The sequence below is a fragment of the Salvelinus alpinus genome, chromosome 6 (assembly GCF_045679555.1).
Source record: "Salvelinus alpinus chromosome 6, SLU_Salpinus.1, whole genome shotgun sequence".
Lineage (NCBI taxonomy): Eukaryota > Metazoa > Chordata > Actinopteri > Salmoniformes > Salmonidae > Salvelinus > Salvelinus alpinus.
This window is the reverse complement of record NC_092091.1, coordinates 71,194,400-71,211,308: the sequence shown is the minus strand read 5'-3', so window position 1 is coordinate 71,211,308 and position 16,909 is coordinate 71,194,400. Positions and strand designations below refer to the sequence as shown.

The window sequence follows — 16,909 nt, the reverse complement described above, 5'->3', positions numbered from 1 at the left end:
TATTTTACCCACCGTAATGTGACCATCAGAAATGCATATTATATCTCTCACATATTCATCTATTTGTTGTTAAACTGTTCATGCAGTTTTCCTCCACCACAGGATCAGAGAAGATCCCCTGAAGACTGGAGAAAGAGAGAGAAGACATTCCTACTGAATATGTGTCTTCAAGCAGCCCTCCATGAGAGAGAAAACATACAAACAACTGTAGAGAAAGTGTCACTGTCTGAAGTTTATCACGATCTGAAATGGGATCTCCTGCTGGATCTGTACTCACATGTGAAGAACTATGAGACTCAAACAGGCAGGAGTGTCCTTCCAGCATTACAGACAGTTTACCAGTCAGCTCCTGCAGTCTGGTCCATAGACCTCTCAGAGAGAAAGGTCTCCCTCCTCCTAGAAGTGCTGAAACTCCAACCAGAGAAGAAACCAGTAGAGCTGTGGGGCTGGTCAGATGAAGAGAGTGAAGTGAGGAGTTTCCTTCAGTGTCTGCCCTACATCTCAGAGCTGGGGTGAGTCTGAACACGTGTGGTGGTTAGTGATTATGTGATGCTACTGATTATTGTCTTTTAGAAACCTGGTAAATATAAAAGTTCAAATGTTGGTGAATCTGGTAACATTTATGCTCAGATTTCCTGAATGAACATGTTGCATTACGAAATATCACACAGATATTTTGAATTTCTCTTAGACTATATATTGTTTCATAAAACAAAAGCACATCATGTAAATGTATAACTACTTCATATATATTTTAGTGATGACTGGTTTCATATGTCCATCCATGTCTGAATCAGCTGTTACTGTCCTTGTTGCAGTTTCATATTTGAGGAGTATGAACCGTCAGAGCTGATCAAGTTCCTGGTGGGTCTCCTGTCTCAAGCAGCAGAGTGGGAGGAGCAGTCAGGAGAGAAGACACTGAAGCTGCTATCATCAGTGTGTACTTACAGCACTTTCCCTCTCTGTGACTGGGATGATGACAAGAAGTGGTTTCAATGTGATTTCCTGCTGGATCTGTACTCACATGTGAAGGACTATGAGACTCAAACAGGCAGGAGTGTCCTTCCAGCATTACAGACAGTTTACCAGTCAGCTCCTGCAGTCTGGTACATAGATCTCTCAGAGAGAAAGGCCTCCCTCCTCCTAGAAGTGCTGAAACTCCAATCAGAGAAGAAACCAGTACAGCTGGAAGGCTGGTCAGATGAAGAGAGTGAAGTGAGGAGTTTCCTTCAGTGTCTGCCCTACATCTCACAGCTGAGGTGAGTCTGAACATGTGTGGTGGTTAGTGATTATGTGATGCTACTGATTATTGTCTTTTAGAAACCTGGTAAATATAAAAGTTCAAATGTTGGTGAATCTGGTAACATTTATGCTCAGATTTCCTGAATGAACATGTTGCATTACGAAATATCACACAGATATTTTGAATTTCTCTTAGACTATATATTGTTTCATAAAACAAAAGCACATCATGTAAATGTATAACTACTTCATATATATTTTAGTGATGACTGGTTTCATATGTCCATCCATGTCTGAATCAGCTGTTACTGTCCTTGTTGCAGGTTCCTTCGATGGTCGTCTGATAACTCAGAGCTGATCAAGTTCCTGGTGGGTCTCCTGTCTCAAGCAGCAGAGTGGGAGGAGCAGTCAGGAGAGAAGACACTGAAGCTGGTATCATCAGTGTGTACTTACAGCACTTTCCCTCTCTGTGACGGGGATGATTATGATACGTCGTTTCAATGTGATTTCCTGCTGGATCTGTACTCACATGTGAAGGACTATGAGACTCAAACAGGCAGGAGTGTCCTTCCAGCATTACAGCCAGTTTACCAGTCAGCTCCTGCAGTCTGGTCCATAGACCTCTCAGAGAGAAAGGTCTCCCTCCTCCTAGACGTGCTGAAACTCCAACCAGTGAAGAAACCAGTAGAGCTGAAAGGCTGGTCAGATGAAGAGAGTGAAGTGAGGAGTTTCCTTCAGTGTCTGCCCTACATCTCACAGCTGAGGTGAGTTGGATCAGTACAGTTGTCTGTCCCTGTATTTCCCTTTTTATAAGGAAGTTTGTTCGTAACAACCTAATATACTAAACATACACATACTGTTTTGAAAAGATGCAATCTTACTTTGTGGTCATGATTATAAGGAACGATTGAAGTGGATGATGAGTTTAGAAAGATAGTCATGTTATTTTACCTGCCATAATGTGACCATCAGAAATGCATATTATATCTCTAACATATTCATCTATTTGTTGTTGTCACGTTCCTGACCTTATTTTCCTTTGTTTAACTTTGTTTAGTTTGTCAGGACGTGAGCTGGGTGGTTAGTCTATGTTATGTGTTTCTATGTTGGGTTAAATGTGTTGCCTGATATGGTTCTCAATTAGGGGCAGGTGTTTGACGTTTCCTCTGATTGAGAACCATATTAAGGTAGGCTGTTCTCACTGTTTGTTTGTGGGTGATTGTTCCTGTGTCTGTGTATGTCGCACCACACGGGACTGTTTCATTGTCTTCCGTGTTTGTGTTTGTTTCCACACGGGACTGTATCGTTTGTGCTAGTCTTACCTGTTCGTGTGTTCTTCGTGTTTATGTAAGTTCTTATGTTCAGGTCGGTCTACGTCGTTTGTTGTTTTGTAATTTTCCAAGTGTTTTTTGTGTTTGTCTTTGCTTTAATAAATCTTCATGTATTCATCAACCGCTGCGTTTTGGTCCGATCCCTACTCCTCCTCTTCAGACGAAGAGGAGGAAAGCAACCGTTACAGAATCACCCACCAAACAAGGACCAAGCGGCGTGGGAGAAAGCAGCAGCAGCGATCGCAGGATTCCTGGACATGGGAGGAAATATTGGATGGTAAAGGTCCATGGGCACAACCTGGAGAATATCGCCACCCTCGTGAAGAGCTGGAGGCAGCTAAAGCCGAGAGGCGGCGGTATGAGGAGGCAGCACGGAAGCAGGTGAAGGATCTGGACTATACAACCTGGGAGGAGATCGACAGGTGGGCGATCGACCCTAGGAGAGTGCCGGAGCCCGTCTGGGATTCTCTGGCGCAGTGTGAGGAGGGATACCGGCGAATGGAGGCAGCACGACGACGCGGTAGGAAGCCTGTTCGTCAAGCCCAAAAATTTCTTGGGGGGTGGCTAAAGGGTAGTGTGGCGAAGTCAGGTAGGAGACCTGCGCCAACTTCCCGATCTTACCGTGGAGAGCGAGAGTACGGGCAGACACCTTGTTATGCGGTAGAGCGCACGGTGTCTCCTGTTCGCCTACATAGCCCAGTGCGGGTTATTCCACCTCCCCGCACTGGTCGGGCTACGGGGAGCATACAACCAGGTAAGGTTGGGCAGGCTCAGTGCTCAAGGGAGCCAGTACGCCTGCATGGTCCGGTATATCCGGCGCCACTTCCCCGCCCCAGCCCAGTACTACCAGTGCTTACACCACGCACCAGGCTTCCTGTGCGTCTCCAGAGCCCTGTTCCTCCTCCACGCACTAGCCCTATGGTGCGTGTCTTCAGCCCGGTACTACCAGTTCCGGCACCACGCACCAAGCCTCCTGTGCGTCTCCAGAGCCCTGTTCCTCCTCCACGCACTAGCCCTGTGGTGCGTGTCTCCAGCCCAGTACCTCCAGTTCTGGTACCACGCACCAAGCCTCCTGTGCGCCTCCAGAGTCCTGTGCGTCCTGTTGCTGCTCCCCGCACTAGCCTGAAGGTGCGTGTCCTTAGCCCGGTACCTCCAGTTCCGGCACCACGCACCAGGCCTACAGTGCGCCTCAGCCGGCCAGAGTCAGCCGTCTGCCCAGCGGCGCCAAAACTGCCCGTCTGCCCAACGCCGTCTGAGCTGTCCGTCTGCCAAGCGCCGCCTGAACTGCCCGTCTGTCCTGAGCCTTCAAAGCCGCCCGTCTGTACTGAGCCTTCAAAGCCGCCCGTCTGTACTGAGCCTGCAAAGCCGCTCGTCTGTACTGAGCCTTCAAAGCCGCCCGTCTGTCCTGAGCCTTCAGAGCCGTCTGCCAGACAGGAGCCGCTAGAGCCGTCCGCCAGACAGGAGCCGCTAGAGCCGTCCGCCAGACAGGAGCCGCTAGAGCCTTCCGCCAGACAGGAGCCGCTAGAGCCTTCCGCCAGACAGGAGCAGCCAGAGCCTTCCGTCAGACAGGAGCAGCCAGAGCCTTCCGTCAGACAGGAGCAGCCAGAGCCGCCAGCCAGCCATGAGCAGCCAGAACCGCCAGCCAGCCATGAGCAGCCAGCAAGCCATGAGCAGCCAGAGCCGCCAGCCAGCCATGAGCAGCCAGAGCCGTCAGCCAGCCATAAGCAGCCAGAGCCGTCAGCCAGCCATAAGCAGCCAGAGCCGTCAGCCAGCCATGAGCAGCCAGAGCCGTCAGCCAGCCATGAGAAGCCCCTCAGTCCGGAGCTGCCCCTCAGTCCGGAGCTGCCCCTCATTCCGGTGTTGCCCCTTAGTCCGGTGCTGCCCCTTAATCCAGTGGGGTTAATTTGGAGGGTGGCCATTTGGAGGAGGCTACTGAAGCGGGGATTGACTATGGTGGGGTGGGGACCACGTCCGGAGCCGGAGCCGCCACCGTGGACAGATGCCCACCCAGACCCTCCCCTTGAGGTTCAGTTTTGCGGCCGGAGTCCGCATCTTGGGGGGGGGGGGGTACTGTCACGTTCCTGACCTTATTTTCCTTTGTTTAACTTTGTTTAGTTGGTCAGGACGTGAGCTGGGTGGGTAGTCTATGTTATGTGTTTCTATGTGGGGTTAAATGTGTTGCCTGATATGGTTCTCAATTAGGGGCAGGTGTTTGACGTTTCCTCTGATTGAGAACCATATTAAGGTAGGCTGTTCTAACTGTTTGTTTGTGGGTGATTGTTCCTGTGTCTGTGTATGTCGCACCACACGGGACTGTTTCATTGTCTTCCGTGTTTGTGTTTGTTTCCACACGGGACTGTCGTTTGTGCTAGTCTTACCTGTTCGTGCGTTCTTCATGTTTATGTAAGTTCTTATGTTCAGGTCGGTCTACGTCGTTTGTTGTTTTGTAATTTTCCAAGTGTTTTTCGTGTTCGTCTTTGCTTTAATAAATCTTCATGTATTAATCAACCGCTGCGTTTTGGTCCGATCCCTACTCTTCCTCTTCAGACGAAGAGGAGGAAAGCAACCGTTACAGCTGTTAAACTGTTCATGCAGTTTTACTCCACCACAATATCAGAGAAGATCCCCTGAAGACTGGAGAAAGAGAGAGAAGACATTCCTACTGAATATGTGTCTTCAAGCAGCCCTCCATGAGAGAGAAACCATACAAACAACTGTAGAGAAAGTGTTGTCACTGTCTGAAGTTTATCACGATCGGAAATGGGATCTCCTGCTGGATCTGTACTCACATGTGAAGGACTATGAGACTCAAACAGGCAGGAGTGTCCTTCCAGCATTACAGCCAGTTTACCAGTCAGCTCCTGCAGTCTGGTCCATAGACCTCTCAGAGAGAAAGGCCTCCCTCCTCCTAGAAGTGCTGAAACTCCAACCAGGGAAGAAACCAGTAGAGCTGAAGTACTGGTCAGATGAAGAGAGTGAAGTGAGGAGTTTCCTTCAGTGTCTGCCCTACATCTCACAGCTGAGGTGAGTCTGAACATGTGTGGTGGTTAGTGATTATGTGATGCTACTGATTATTGTCTTTTAGAATCCTGGTAAATATAAAAGTTCAAATATTTGTGAATCTGGTAACATTTATACTCAGATTTCCTGAATGAACATGTTGCATTAAGAAATGTCACACATAGATATTGTTAATTTCTCTAAAATTATACATTTTTTCATCAAACAAAAGCGCTATGTAAATGTATAACTACTTCATATATATTTTATAGATGACTGGTTTCATATGTCAATCCATGTCTGAATCCGCTGTTACTGTCCTTGTTGCAGTTTCCATCTATGGAGGTATGAACCGTCAGAGCTGATCAAGTTCCTGGTGGGTCTCCTGTCTCAAGCAGCAGAGTGGGAGGAGCAGTCAGGAGAGAAGACACTGAAGCTGCTATCATCAGTGTGTACTTACAGCACTTTCCCTCTCTGTGACTGGGATGATGACAAGAAGTGGTTTCAATCTGATTTCCTGCTGGATCTGTACTCACATGTGAAGGACTATGAGACTCAAACAGGCAGGAGTGTCCTTCCAGCATTACAGCCAGTTTACCAGTCAGCTCCTGCAGTCTGGTCCATAGACCTCTCAGAGAGAAAGGTCTCCCTCCTCCTAGACGTGCTGAAACTCCAACCAGAGAAGAAACCAGTAGAGCTGAAAGGCTGGTCAGATGAAGACAATCAAGTGAGGAGTTTCCTTCAGTGTCTGCCCTACATCTCACAGCTGAGGTGAGTCTGAACATAATGTATGTGGTTAGTGATTATGTGATGTTAATAGTGATTTGTCTTTATGAAATCTTGTAACTTGAAACCTCAATGTTTACTCAGAATACCCGATCTATAAAACTCATATTACGTTATGTCGTTGCATATTATGTAACTTTCTCTGTAACATCACATGGTATTACTTTCCCATATGACAGTTCAATATTCATGTATTCTAACTGTTGTTTGATTTCATGTGTCCCTCATGTTTTGCTGTTTCAGCTGTGATTCTGACAGGTTCTTCCAGCGCGTGTGTGAATCCATCCCTGTGAGGTCCAGAGAGGATGCCCAGCATTTGGCCTCTCTCCTCCAGGCCTTGGGCTCCACCCTGTCACTGGGAGATCAGTTACCCAGGAAAACATGCAGGTCTGTGGTGAGAGTCCTAGGCCTCTGTGCCTCCAGAGTGGACCTCACTCTCACCCCCAGCAAGATTTCTCTGAAAGGAGCCTCGCTTCTCTTCACACGTGTGTCACAGCTACACAAGCTCAGGTATGTTTTGTAAGCTACATTTTACAGGTCTATTGATTAGTTTGATTTCGTTTTGTGCATTTTATCTGAGAAGGTTTCTCTGTTTAAAAGTGGCTTGAGTTTTTTTTTTTTTTTTCAGGCTGAATGTGGGCATGTCAGTGAGACTGGCCAGACTGGCTCGGAGGACATGGAGAGGTGGTACTCCTCTGACTGTCCCAGAACTCTCCCTGGTCCTAAAGAGCAGCCAGCCACCAGAGAGAGTGTTATCCAGAGCTCTGAGTAGTGTGGCGTCCCTGCTGAGATTCTGGAGGGTTCAGTGTCTGGACCTGACTGACTTCTGCATCCAGGGTCACTCTCTCATCACACTGCTGTGTCACCAGGGCCCTCTCACTCTCAGGTCAGTTTGAAGCTGTTTTTAACTAGTAGAAATAGGTAGAATATATACTTGTGTTTTTATTTATATCTGTGTTCATTTCTGACTGCCTGTATGTTCCAACCTCCTAGACTGCACTCAGACACTCTGCAGCAGCTGGCTGTAGTTGTGTATGAAGCTCAGGACAAGGACTTGACTCAGTGGTTCCTGGAGAAGGTTGGTGGAGACCTGACCTCCTGCAGGCTGGACTGGGAAGTGCTTCTCTCTCTGCTGCAGCATTCAACCCACAACATCACAGTGGACCTCAGGAAGAACAGGCTTCCAGAGAAGAACATCTCGGATCTTCTCCCCTTTCTGGGAAGGGTTATATTCAAGAGGTGAGTGAACTTAATTTTATATTTATAGACTTTTTAGAAAGAAGAAAACAAATATTTTACCCAGTGACATTGTTTTGAGTTATACCCTGTATTATCATTAGGGTTATATTCAAGAGGTGTTTGATCTTTATTTAATATTGATAGACTTGAACTATTAATGTTCTACCCAGCTAGTTGTTGCTATTTGAGTTATCCTTTTTAAAACCTTAACATAACCATGACAATCCATTCTACATCTTTCTGCAGGCTCAGTTCCAGCTTTGTGAAGTCCATCATCAGACAGATCTATAACAGTAGAGACAGTGACTGTGTGTCCAGTTTGTTGAGGTCTTCAGCCCAATGGATCAACCTGAACAGCAGAGAGCTGGACAGAGTGGACTGTACTTCTCTGTGTTTCACCCTGCAGCACAGCCACCAAGTCAAAGTCAACCTGCTGTGGACCTCCATACCACCGGGGGAGATAGAGAGCATCCTGCCTCTTCTGGACAGAGTCTCCCAACTCAGGTTTCGTTGGCACTCTTTGACCATTCTAGAATGGATAGAACTACGGTGCTTTACACTGTCTGACTCTGATAACCACTAACCCTAACCTTAGTGTAATGCACTTACCTTTCTCTCAGGGGTGGAATTGAAGCGGAACGTGTGGGAGTTGACGTGAATCACAGAGTTGTAGTGTGTTTTATCAGTGTTTTATTGTGTGCTGGTGTGTAAATAAGACGGTCTCTGTCTCTCTCTCACCTGCTGTAGTGTTGACAGGAAGCTGTTGCTGAGTTTCCTCCACTCCTGCGCTGCCTCTCAGATCCTGCAGGGGGCACTATCACCAACAACAACAACAACAGCAGCGGAGCTGCTCAGGGCTCTGCAGTACAGGTTGGACTTTTCCTGCTCCTCCTCTGTGGACCTGTCAGCTCACGACCAGGGGGGGGCGCTGTGTCTGACCACTGACCACTGTAGGGCCATAAACTCTGTTCTGAAGCAGAGCCAGCACAGCACACGGCTGGTACAGAACCCGACTCAGAACCAGTCCCGAAACCAGCCCCACGTGCAGCTCATCCTTAAAGACTGTGAGGTGGAGCACGGAGCACTGAGAGAGCTGCTTCCCATCCTGCATATTGTCAAGCTGAGGTTAGAAACACAAGGACAAACTAGTTTATAAAAGTAGGAGTTAGAGCTGTCCCATAATGTTATCTCTGGTTATTGTCCCCTCAGCCCCAGCAAAGCTCTGCTACTTCAGCTGGTGGACCATGTGTGTGAGGGGATTGAAGAGGGGGTTCTGAGGCACGCAGAGTCCCTGTGCAGAGCCCTGGATGGGGAGCTGGACCTCAGTGAGACCAGGCTGGACGAGACGGCCTGTGGATCTTTGGCCCTGGTTCTGGAACACTCAGAGGGGCTGTCAGAACTGGACCTCAGCCACTGCCAACTCACAGACCGCCATCTACAGCCCCTGCTCACCCACCTGCACAAAGTTGAAGTCCTTGAGTGAGTGGGTTTCACTCCGTGTGTGTGTGTCCATGTGACTACATGACAAATGTCTGATCCTTCATTCTCTTCCTGTCTCTGTATTGTAGCCTGAGTCACAATGACATCACTGATGCTCTGACCGACAGAATACTCCAACTGGTCTCCACCAACACTTCAATACGCACCGTACGGTGAGTGTGTGTGACGTCAGTTTGTGTGTGCACGTGAGATCATATGGTCTCTTTTTCTGTGTGCAACTATTTAATGATGGTGATCTGTAGTGTAATGTTCTAAAAAATAATAATGATGATGATGATGATAATAGTGTTCTTCTCTGCAGGCTCTTCAACAACAGAATCAAGGACAGAAGTCCGTTCCTGACAGACAAGAGGTTTGAGATCTGGTGAAGCAGCATCAGGTCCAAGTCCAGACAGGAAGAGAAGATGGATGTGGAAGAGGCAGAGGAAGAGAAGATGGATGTTGAAGAGGAAGAGAAGATGGATGTTGAAGATGGGTGTAGTAGCTACGAAGCCTCGGCAGGGTGAGACTAGAGGGACTCTTCTGACCAGCATCTCATCAACCCTAACCTTGACCCTAACCGTAACCTAATTTTAACCAATTCTTAAATTAAATATTGGTTTGCATGTCAGCCACATCCCCTTAGTTTTTAGCTGACCTCATCATGATGACAGAAGTATGACCAGTGATGTCATCAGGGATTTGGGGACTAAGGTATTGAAAAAATAGTTGAGACTCCAGAACTCTTGAATGTTCTGAGTGTGAAGGATAGGAATGTGTAGTTTTATTTACCTCTTACATAGTTCTTAAAAACACAGGAACATGTGTACTATAACGTTTTTTGAGCTTTACTTAACTCGATGATTTTTGTGATGAGTCAATTTGAGAAATTTCTTCAGAAGGAATAGATTGTATATGTGTTTTTATAGTCTAGTATTTATCAGGTTGATGTGAATGTGTTCTACAGTTGCAGTGGGAGACTAATACATGAGTGTTTTGTTGCAGGTCAACTGCATGGTATTGTGTTACTCAGGCTAGCCTTGTTGAGAACCAAGCTTCCCTATTCAGGAAGCAAAAGGTGTGTTGAGTTCTCTTGAACGTTTGCTATGTTATGCAACGTTTTGTACTGAATGACACGTTTCCCCAAAATGTTCTTGAACAGACTTCGAGGTACGTTTGGTGGGTGTGGCGAGGTGTGGCTTGAAGCAATGAGTAACATATTTTTATTTTTAAAGGGCAGTGGCCATGCTGACAGCGTTCTCCAACCCACAACCCAACCCCTCCCCATTTTTCAACTGGTTGTTCGGTACAGCACCGTTTACCTTCAATTGAACCGTTTCAGAACGTAAAAACATACTGAACGCAGCCCTGGTGTAGTTCATGACAGAAAGTAGTTACAAGTGGGTGGAAACCATTGATGCCTCGCAACACGTCACACCAATCAATTGCCTTGCTTTGGCGGAGCACTAAAGGTGCCCACTAGTGCCGTAGGAGGAACAGTGTGTGAGGATGCCCAGGAAATCGCTGATGTATAACATGTACACACACCATAACAAAATGTATTTAGTAGAGCAGTTGTAATGCCTTCATCAACTTGTGAAGAACATTACACGCAGCTTCCCTTTTAGGGGCATGTGGGGGAGGTTTCTTGAAATATAACATCCAATCAAAATGTAGCCGCTGGAACCCAGCAGACCATTCTAACTGTTTTGGCTAATACAAAATTCTCCAGACCTCCAAAGGAGGCATGACAACAATGTGATTTTGGAGGTATGGCTACATGAGACTAGTACAAGCCTTTCTCATATCAAAACAGACAAACTATAAGAAATAATATATGAATATTTTGTGTTTTTAATAAATGTACCTTGAGGCCCATAATTGGTTTTTGACTGTGTTCTCTTCAGGTTGAAATCATTACTAATAAATCCTAAATAATCTGTATCGAGTTAATGCTGGTATTAAAGCGATCCCATCCCACGTGTATTTATTTTCATGAGAATTTAAGTTGAGAGCTAAGCACTATGGACTAGCAGATAGGGTTGCTTCAGAGAGACTTGACTGGGGATAGAACCTACAACCATGATTCAGAGAGCCTTGCCTGGGGTTAGAACCTACAACCATGATTCAGAGAGCCTTGACTGGGGTTAGAACCTACAACCATGCTTCAGAGAGCCTTGACTGGGGTTAGAACCTACAACCATGCTTCAGAGAGCCTTGACTGGGGTTAGAACCTACAACCATGCTTCAGAGAGCCTTGACTGGGGTTAGAACCTACAACCATAATTCAGAGAGCCTTGACTGGGGTTAGAACTTACAACCATGCTTCAGAGAGCCTTGACTGGGGTTAGAACTTACAACCATGCTTCAGAGAGCCTTGACTGGGGTTAGAACCTACACAATGCTCTAGAGCCTTGACCAACTCCTTTCTTAATTGAGCCAACAGACAGAATCTTGAGGCTATGACTCACTCTCCAGCTAGGGGCCGCTGTTGGTCGAAGTCTTTAGCTTATTCTTTAGTCCCGCCCCATTTTATCTTCACAAATTTATGCTGGGACCTGTTCCAAGTGTGAAGTAGCTGGTGGCTCTTGCCCTTGAAGCATGGTGTCACAGATTCAAGCCTGGAATGTCAATATGAAGCCCATTGCCAAGGCAGGCCATGTGGCCACCCCATCAGCAGCAGGCAGTAGCCAGGGGACTGCTGAAAGTGTCCAAATGACAAGTACTCTATGGCATGGCTAGTCCACGGCTGCACTGTGGAGGCAACAGGTGTCCAGTCAGGTGCTGGTGGTGGCTCCCCAGCAGAGGAGGGCCACAACCCAGCAGAGGAGAGCAGGCCCGAGGTGTGCTGTCCCACTAGTGCAGGAACCCGGATGAGGATAGATGGCGCTGCCGAGTGGACTGGAGGGCCGACGAAAGCTGGGTCAGCCGGGGTTCTGGCTGCTGCTGGTCTAGTGAAGGGGCCTGTGGCCCTTGGCCAGGCGGGTGTGCTGGCTGAGGCTCCAGCTGGGATGCTGTCTCCACTGTCAGCTGAAGTGTCGTCCGTTATTTCTCTACAACGCCCACAAGCTTCACAGGACTCGTCAGAAGGTCATTCAGTGACTGTGCGGTAAAAATGACTGGAGGTGAATAGAGCCATTCCACATTTCCACATTTTATTCCACATATATCTCATACTTCAAACATTCTTCCTTTTTATAAAAAAAATGTACCATCTGTTTTGCCATGTATGAATGTTATTCAATGTGTTTCTATGGGTTAATAGATCCCCCTACAGGAGTCCTAAAATGCTATAAGAAATAGCTAAATGGTCCTTGGTATGATCATCTTAAAGGCCCAGCGCAGTCAAAAATGTGATTCTCCTGTGTTTTCCTGTGTTTTATACACTGAGTATACAAAACATTAAGAGCACCTTCCTAATATTGAGTTGCACCTCCCTTTTTGCCTTCAGAACAGCCTCAATTCATCAGGGCATAGACTATAAGGTGTTGAAAGTGTTCCACAGGGATGCTGGCCCACGTTGACTCCAAAGCTTCCCACAGTTGTCAAATTGGCGAATGCCCGTTGGGTGGTGGACCATTCTTGATACACACGGGAAACTTGATTGTGAAAAAAACAGCAGCGTTGCAGTTCTTGACACAAAACGGTGCGCCTGGCACCTACTACCATACCCCATTCAAAGGCACTTAAATATTTTGTCTTGCCCATTCACTCTCTAAATGGCAGACATACACAATTGTCTCAAGGCTTAAAAATCTGTTTATGTCATGGAAAGAGCAGGTGTTCATAATGTTTTGTACACTCAGTGATAATGTAAGAGCTGTTTGAGAAGACTGTTTTGGTGGGATGGAGTTTTGGCCTTCCATGGTGACATCACCATGTGTTAATTAGTGAATAGACCATATTCACTAATTAAGGCTATATTTCACAATAGGCCTACTCAGGCTAACTATTGCAATATGCAATTATTCATGTAACAATCATAACAAATACTTCAGAAATATAATCAATAATATTCACGATGTCATTGCCCACACTTTGATTGTCTTTGGATTGTAGACACACAAGTCTTCCTCTTGGTTGCTCTGCACCATCCCAACACCTGGTGAAATCCAGGCAGAGTCAGAACAAGTTGTGATTGTCTATGATCAGAACTTCCAAAATCCAACCTTAGTTTCAGAACCACCCTGTTGGATTCAGGAACACCTAATGGGGTATTTAACGGCTTTTCGGACACCAGCACCAAGCACACCATCTCTGGATGGTGTGAAGCCATATCTCTGTAGTGTCACCGCAGACTGTTTTGTTGTTTCAAGATACATGGCGTAGACACGGCAACCTTTAGGGATGACTCCACTCTTAACATGATTGTTTTTAGATCAGTAAAACATACAGTATTTGCTGAAATGAGATATTGCATTTGTAGGTAGGTTACATTATTTCATATTATAGGCAAATTATTTTGTTATTTGTCTGATTGAGGAAGGGGGAGTAAAAGATTTTGTAGAATTCATCACCAACTGGAATCACTGCTCTACTGAGAAAGTTGTCACGTACCATCCCATACCATCGCAGGTAATGACAAGAAAAATGGTTTGCAATGTATTTCAACAGTCTTTCATACTTACAAGTTCTTTCCAGTCATCTCCATGATCTTTCACTATCTTTGGGTCGTAGACACAGTCCTCCTCTTCCATGCCAACCTCAGGTGGTACCCAGCCAGTGTCATAGCCATGCAGTGTGCCAGGTCTTCTGCTTGGGGTGGTTCTTCTCCTCTATGATAATAACCTTCCCCACATCCACTCTGACTTGAAGTACTCTTGTCTCCCAGTAGGGGACACCAGGAGGGTTTTCAATGGCTTTTAGAATGTCCCGACTAACATAGACACCAGTTCCAAGAACACTTTAGTCTGCACTTGGTGTGAAACCATTGTTCTTAATCAACTCTGTTGTGGTGCCGTGGAACATCACATATTCTGTCTGATCTTCAAGACGTGTGTTGCTGTCTAGGAAGTTAATGTAGTATGGAGAGTTAGCCATAAGCTAGTAACCAAACTGCAGCTGAATACACCTCTGCTGAGATGAGCTGTAATATAAGTCAATACAATGCACAATTACACCTTGTAATATTAGCTAGTCCTTTAACTGAAACTGTTACACCAAATAGTGATGTTTATACAATAACAATGTGCTGAATTACTATTGTTACAGGAATATTGTTTGATATATATCAGTGAAGTGGTCAATAGCAAGACTTACCTGCTATTGCTTGACAAATGCAGGACTATCATACTGTATTCTTAGGAAACCTACAGTAGTGCTTCATACAGAGTGTTTACTGATTTCATTTCCTGGTTACAACTCTTGTCTCTATAGAGATGGATAAGGCACACAGAGCAGGGATCTCCAACTGGTGGCCCAGTTAAATGGTTTGACATAAAAGACTGTAAAAACACCAACAAATCAGCTCCAAGTTATTTCAATTTGGGAAATCTGTTCTAAGGTATTCCCACATATAATAGGGGTTTGTAATGATATTTTAGTCTAACATTATATTTGATTGGGCTTCTTGCGGTCAATATTCAGTCTACAAATTATTTGTAATTATGTTCCGGCCCCCTGACCACCCGTTCAAGAACAAAATTGGACCTGCGGCTGAATCTAGCTGATGATCGCTGACCTAGAGCATAGTAGTCCCTCAGAATGTAGAACCATGATACCTCTATGTAAGGGGAAAGCAACAACACCCACTCAGATAGTAGAGGTAGTCTAATGAATACAGAACCATAAACATATATGGTATCCCAATCTGAGCATTTCAAAATGGCTGACACCTTCCGCAAACAGTGAGAACTCAGCTGCCACCTGTCTATGGAAGTCTATGGAAGACACAACATTGACTAAATTAGTTGCTATATTTCCGCAGCACAGATACTTCAATAGATTAACTGATTGGAATTCGGAGGGGGGAAAACACAACAAACAATGTGTGAAACTTGTTTATTTGAGATTTATTATAGGAACAAGGATCATTGCTACACATGTATTATGTACATCAGGTAAATATGAATATTTGATATGATGAGGTTATATGATTGATTGCATATAGATTGACATGTGAAGTCATCTTGTGGGCCTGCAAAATATAGCTTCTTCTTCCTATGAACTGCATCATGTGGGACCGTCTGATTCTAACCATCCTCTTCTGGTGACCATGAGGTGATGCTGGATGCTCCCACTGACTGCAGAACGCTATCAGTTCTACAGTGACGGGTTTAACCTGCAGGAAAGAGAATAGAATACAAACTGTCTCAATTAAAACCTGCATGTGTGTATAGTGGGGCTCACATTAAGTGCCCTTCAAGCCTTCTACTGTAGGGGTACTTCCATTGTGATAAGGTACTGACTGTGGCTCAATATCACTCACATTTTCATGGTGGACACTTTCAGCATTGCCAACACTGTGATTCTCTTTGGGTCGAAAACACAGTCCTCCTCTTGGTTGCTATTCACCATGCCAACTCCAGGTGGAACCCAGGCAGTGTCATACCCATGCTTAGTGTGCCAGTTGTATTGCATGTCGTGACCCTGTTTGTTAATGATCTTAACCTTGCCAACATTCACCTTTACTTTCAGAACCATCTTGTCTGAGTCATTAGCACCAATGGGGTATTTGATGACTTTTCGGATGTCTCGACTGAGGTAGACACCGGCACCAAGCATGCCATCTTTGGAAGGTTCGAATCCATTTCTCTGTATTTCTACTGCAATCTGTTTTGATGTTCCATGATACATCACATAGACGTGGCTGTCCTCAGGGGTGACTCCACTCTGAAGATGATTGTATCTAGATCTGTAAGACAGGCAGACAGTTTTTGCTTCAATATGATATTATATTAGCTTCTATTCTTCACATAGTTTATTTAAAATAATGATTTGTTAAAGGAGACTTGATTTTTAGGTCATTTGGGAAATTTTGATTTTTTTTAAATTCCTGGTCATCTGACCTCCCAAACTAGCCTCTAAAAACAAATCAGTTAGAAAGCTCTAGAATGTATCTATTGCATCATCACAGGTAAAACCAATCAGAGGGTTTGCACTATAACAGTCTCTTTCATACTTACATGGTCTTTTTGTTTACTTTCATGACCTGCATGACTTTGATTCTCTTTGGGTCGTAGACACAGTTCTCCTGTCGGTTGCTTTCTACCATATCGACCCCTGGGGGAACCCAGGCGGTGTCATATCCATGCTCGGTGTGCCAGGTCTTCTGCATGGGGTGGTTCTGTTGATCTATGATCTTAACCTTCCCTACATCCACTCTGACTTTTAGTACTCTTCTCTTAGAGTTGGAAAGACCGGGAGGGTATTTACAGGCTTTTTGAATGTCCCGTGTAACATAAACACCAGCACCAAGCATGCTGATATCTGCTCTTGACGGTGTGAAGCCATTCTTCTTTATCAGCTCTGCAGCCTCTACTGAGGTGCCATGGAACATCACATATGTTCTTTGATCCTCAGGATGTTCACCAGTGTCGAGAAAGTTGTCTAAGTATGAAGAGTTTGGTTTCATTTTCCTCAGGCAAGCCCTAGTCAACGTGATGATTCTAGCTGTGAGAACCTGTGGCAAAACATGCTTCTATGAATAGACAAACTTCTGCAATCCTGTAGTAACGATTTAGATCTCCTACAGTGCCTTCAGAAAATATTCATACCTTTTGACTTATTCCACATTTTGTCATGTTACAGCCTGAATTCAAAATGGATTAAATAGATTTTTTTTCTCACCCATCTACACACAATACCCCATAATGACAAAGTGAAAACATGTT

General features: G+C 45.4%; 2 protein-coding genes across 2 annotated transcripts in view; one reads left to right on the top strand and one right to left on the bottom strand.

The window, feature by feature from the left end:
• Window positions 1–11,057, top strand: part of LOC139579247 (uncharacterized) — a 29,826-nt gene extending 18,769 nt beyond the window's left edge. The window contains exons 14-26 of the mRNA XM_071407736.1: window positions 87–512; window positions 819–1,259; window positions 1,566–2,006; window positions 5,121–5,597; window positions 5,904–6,344; window positions 6,603–6,869; window positions 6,988–7,245; window positions 7,353–7,598; window positions 7,845–8,102; window positions 8,346–8,723; window positions 8,808–9,077; window positions 9,167–9,250; window positions 9,400–11,057. Coding sequence (XP_071263837.1) covers window positions 87–512; window positions 819–1,259; window positions 1,566–2,006; window positions 5,121–5,597; window positions 5,904–6,344; window positions 6,603–6,869; window positions 6,988–7,245; window positions 7,353–7,598; window positions 7,845–8,102; window positions 8,346–8,723; window positions 8,808–9,077; window positions 9,167–9,250; window positions 9,400–9,466 — 4,054 coding nt within the window. The 3' untranslated portion in view covers window positions 9,467–11,057. The remainder of the gene's footprint in view (window positions 1–86; window positions 513–818; window positions 1,260–1,565; window positions 2,007–5,120; window positions 5,598–5,903; window positions 6,345–6,602; window positions 6,870–6,987; window positions 7,246–7,352; window positions 7,599–7,844; window positions 8,103–8,345; window positions 8,724–8,807; window positions 9,078–9,166; window positions 9,251–9,399) is intronic.
• A 4,003-nt stretch (window positions 11,058–15,060) lies between these two features.
• On the bottom strand, window positions 15,061–16,695 carry LOC139579257 (uncharacterized). The gene is made up of 3 exons (XM_071407751.1): window positions 16,202–16,695; window positions 15,505–15,930; window positions 15,061–15,357 (listed from the first exon to the last, which is right to left on the bottom strand). The coding sequence occupies exons 1-3, from the start codon at window positions 16,648–16,650 to the stop codon at window positions 15,339–15,341; spliced, it is 894 nt and encodes a 297-aa protein (XP_071263852.1). The 5' UTR covers window positions 16,651–16,695; the 3' UTR covers window positions 15,061–15,338.
• Between the last annotated feature and the right edge of the window lie 214 nt (window positions 16,696–16,909).